The sequence below is a fragment of the Colobus angolensis genome, unplaced genomic scaffold (assembly GCF_000951035.1).
Source record: "Colobus angolensis palliatus isolate OR3802 unplaced genomic scaffold, Cang.pa_1.0 Scaffold106, whole genome shotgun sequence".
Taxonomy (NCBI): Eukaryota; Metazoa; Chordata; class Mammalia; order Primates; family Cercopithecidae; genus Colobus; species Colobus angolensis.
This window is the reverse complement of record NW_012111586.1, coordinates 2,906,730-2,910,563: the sequence shown is the minus strand read 5'-3', so window position 1 is coordinate 2,910,563 and position 3,834 is coordinate 2,906,730. Positions and strand designations below refer to the sequence as shown.

At 54.1% G+C, this 3,834-nt stretch overlaps 1 protein-coding gene across 3 annotated transcripts in view; it reads left to right on the top strand.

The window, feature by feature from the left end:
• The first annotated feature begins 1,691 nt into the window (after positions 1 to 1,691).
• The window catches only part of PTCH2 (patched 2), a 23,662-nt gene continuing 21,519 nt past the window's right edge, over positions 1,692 to 3,834 (top strand). For all 3 annotated transcript variants that reach the window (XM_011946208.1, XM_011946217.1, XM_011946199.1), the window contains exons 1-2: positions 1,692 to 2,163; positions 2,995 to 3,187. In XM_011946208.1, the coding sequence (XP_011801598.1) occupies positions 2,092 to 2,163; positions 2,995 to 3,187 (265 nt within the window). In that variant the 5' untranslated portion in view covers positions 1,692 to 2,091. The remainder of the gene's footprint in view (positions 2,164 to 2,994; positions 3,188 to 3,834) is intronic.

The window sequence follows — 3,834 nt, the reverse complement described above, 5'->3', positions numbered from 1 at the left end:
CCCTACTCTGCCACTTGGGGTTTATCAGTCAGGAACCCAATAGAAACAGCACACTCAAATAGGATAGTTGAAAGTTTAATAGAGGGACTATTGCCTCTATTCTTCCCTGTTTCCAATCCTTTACACCCTGAATTCTGCAACTCTTAGCGACTCACTCAACAATTATTAAGCACCTATTTGTTGTCTGGTGAAGAAGGCAGACTTTCAAGTACATACGTTATTGTGTCATAAATGCAATTATACATATATAAATTGGGTTGTTATAGAGAGCACAAATAAGCAATTATCTGCCAGGAGAGAGACATGAATCAAGGAAGGTTTCAAAGAGGGTGTAGGCTGGGTACAGTGGCTCACACCTATAATTTCAGCACTTTGGAAGGTCCAGGTGGGAAAATGACCTGAGCCCAGGAGTTCGAGACCAACCTGGGCAACATGGCGAAACCCTGTCTATACAAAATTACAAAAATTAGCCGGGTGTGGTGGTGCACACCTATAGTCCCAGCCGTTTGGGAGGTTGAGGTGGGAGGATCCTTTGAGACTGGGAGCTCAAGGCTGCAGTGTGCTGTGAAGGCACTGCTGCACTCCTACCTGGGCAACAGAGGGAGATCCGGCCTCAGAAAAACAAAAAGCGGGGGAGGGGAGCAGTGATTCAAGTTCAGTTTTTGAAGATTATCTGCCAAGACAAAAGGGCCAAAACATGTGCAAAGGTAGGAACGAGGGAACACTGATGTGAGGGAACTATGGGAGAGAAGGCTTTAGCTAGCTAGATCACACGGGGCCCTGTGCTCCAAGTGGGTCTTGTGCTTTGGAGCTATCAGATTTGCATGTTAGAGAAATGACTCTGGTCTCAGTGGAGAGAGTGGACTGAAGAGGGCAAGAATGGAGGCCGGGAACAGTGAACAGAAATCTTGGGCTTTGATTGGGTCGGAAAGAAAGTGTGACCCTACGCGCTTTGATGCCATCTCTAAGACCTACAGCTACCTGACCCCCGACCTCTGGAAGAAGACTGTATTCACCAAGTCTCCCTATCAGGAATTCACTGACCACCTCGTCAAGACCCACACCAGAGTCTCCGTGCAGAGGATCCAGGCTCCAGCTGTGGCTACAACATAAGGTTTTTATACAAGAAAAATAAAGTGAATTAAGCCTGAAGAAAAAAGAAAGAAAAAGTGTGGCCCTAGGCCAGGCGCGGTGGCTCACTCTTGTCATCCCAACACTTCGGGAGGCTGAGGTGGGCTGACAGCCTGAGCTCGGGAGTCTGAGACCAGCCTGGGCAACATGGCGGTAACCCGTTCTCCACCAAAAATACAAAAAGCCGGGCGTGGTGGTGCATGCCTGTGGTCCCAGCTACTCGGGAGGCTGAGGTGGGAGGATGGCTTGAGCCCGGAAGGCGGAGGCTGCAAGCCGAGATGGAGCCACGGCACTCCAGCTTAGGTGACAGAGTGAGACCCCGTCTTAAAAAAAAAAAAAAAGTGTAGCCCTAACAAGAGCCCGCAAACGCCCTTTCTCAGCGTCAGCCTCTGGACTTACACTTGGCCAGCGCTGCGCCTCTCCGGGATCTCCCTCCCTCCTCCTCCCTGTGGCCCCGCGGGCTGGAGGGAGGCGCAGGGTGGGCCAGCCTGGGTGGTCTCCTGCCCCGCCCCCTGAGGCGCCGTTACCTAGCAGCGGGCCCGGCCTCACGGCTAGGGCAATTTGCGGGCCCCTCAGCCAATGGGAGGGCGTCGCCCCGGCCAGCACCCTTTTCTGGAGCTCCAGCCGCCTCCCGGGCACTGCAGTCGCCACCTCGAACGCTGCTGTGCGTCTCGGGGCAGCAATTCCGCCTGCGCGCGGAACCCATGCCTCCTCCAGCCGCCGCGGCCCACGGCCCACAGAGCGGGTGAACCCCGGCGCCGCGTCCCGGGCCCGCAGCTCCCTGCACTCCTCCCTCGCAGCCGCCTTAACACCGGCACCCACAGTCTCTCCCACGCCCGCGCCTTGGCGGCCCCACTGAATCCCCACGCGGGGCCCAGCGGTACTGGGAGACCGGGCTAGCCTATGGGAGCGCCCAGATAACGCGGGTTGGGGGCGCCCGCGCCCCCCATCCCAGCCAGCATGACTCGATCGCCGCCCCTCAGAGAGCTGCCCCCGAGTTACACACCCCCAGCTCGAACCGCAGCACCCCAGGTGAGTAGAGGGGGAGATGGAAGAAGGAAAAGTGGGGCCAGGTCTGTCACTCGGGCCTCTGCAAGGTTTGTGGTGTCTTCAAGTGCCGTGTGTCATTGGGTGTCTGACACTAGCGAGAGCTAGCACGGCAAGCAAGTTGTGCGTGTGTGTCGGTGTGTCTGTGCTTGTGTCTCCCCCACATCTGGCCAGTGAGAATAAATGTCTGTGGGTTCACCTCTGTCCACCCGACGACAGGTGTGTGTACATATGTATCCTGCTCTCAGAAAATGGGCCTATGCCGGCCGGGCGTGGTGGCTCACACCAGTAATCCCAACACTGGGAGGCTGAGGTGGGCGGATCACCTGAGGTCAGGAGTTCAAGACCAGCCAGGCCAACATGGTGGAACCCTGTCTCTACTAAAAATAAAAAATTAGCAGGGCATGGTGGCAGGCGCCTGTAGTCCCATCTACTTGGGAGGCTGAGGCAGGAGAATCTCTTGAACCTGGAAGGCGGAGGTTGCAGTCAGCCGAGGGCTACAGAGCAAGACCACTGCACTCCAGCCAGGGCTACAGAGCAAGACCCCATCTCAAAAAAAAAAAAAAAGAAAAAAGAAAGAGAGAAAACCGAAAAAAAAAGAAAATAGGCCTACGCCTTCCTCAGGTGTGTGCTGGAGGTGGTGAGGTGGTGGGTGTTACATCTTCCAAGTGTGGGCCTGTGTCTGTGTTGGTGCTCCCTCTCCCACATCCAGAAATCAAGAAGCTAGGGCTGGGCAGCAGATATACAGGGTGAGAAGGGAAGGATTTCATGCATTGTTGCAGTGATGCCTGGCTGACCCTTCTCTTTCCATCCCAGATCCTAGCTGGGAGCCTGAAGGCTCCACTCTGGCTTCGTGCTTACTTCCAGGGCCTGCTCTTTTCTCTGGGCTGCGGGATCCAGAGACACTGTGGCAAAGTGCTCTTTCTGGGACTGTTGGCCTTTGGGGCCCTGGCATTAGGTCTCCGCGTGGCCATTATTGAGACAAACTTGGAACAGCTCTGGGTAGAAGGTAAGTTGTGGCCACTGGCCATAGCTGCTCAGGTATGGTGAACCCAAGACAAGAACGGGGTGAGGAGCTTGGCTACTGAGCTCTAGTAGGCCTGGCCCTGGGGCTGGAGGGGCACCTGCTGGCCAGAGTCTGTACACCTGCGCATCTAGGAACACTGTTCCCTTCCACAACCATAAATGGACATCTGCAGATGGTAGACCCTGTGAATTGGCTGTATAGAATATTTCTCTGTGATTTTGTATGTGTTTATTTAGCATTTATTGTTAACTTTCTATGTGTGTTTTTGACAATGCATGAGGGTTTACAAAAGCAGCTAAAACAAGATTCATTTTTCAGTAGCAAGGAAAGTAAAATATGTGCTGGAATAACTAAAATACAATACAGAGCATCCTGTGATTATGTTGTATAAGAGAAGGCAGGGAGAAATCAATTATGACCAGGAGTATCAGAAAAGTTAAAACTAGGCCGGGCGCGGTGGCTCAAGCCTGTAATCCCAGGACTTTGGGAGGCCGAGACGGGTGGATCACGAGGTCAGGAGATCGACACCATCCTGAGCTACACGGTGAAACCCCGTCTCTACTAAAAAATACAAAAACCAGCCGGGCGAGATGGCGGGCGCCTGTAGTCCCAGCTACTCGGGAGGCTGA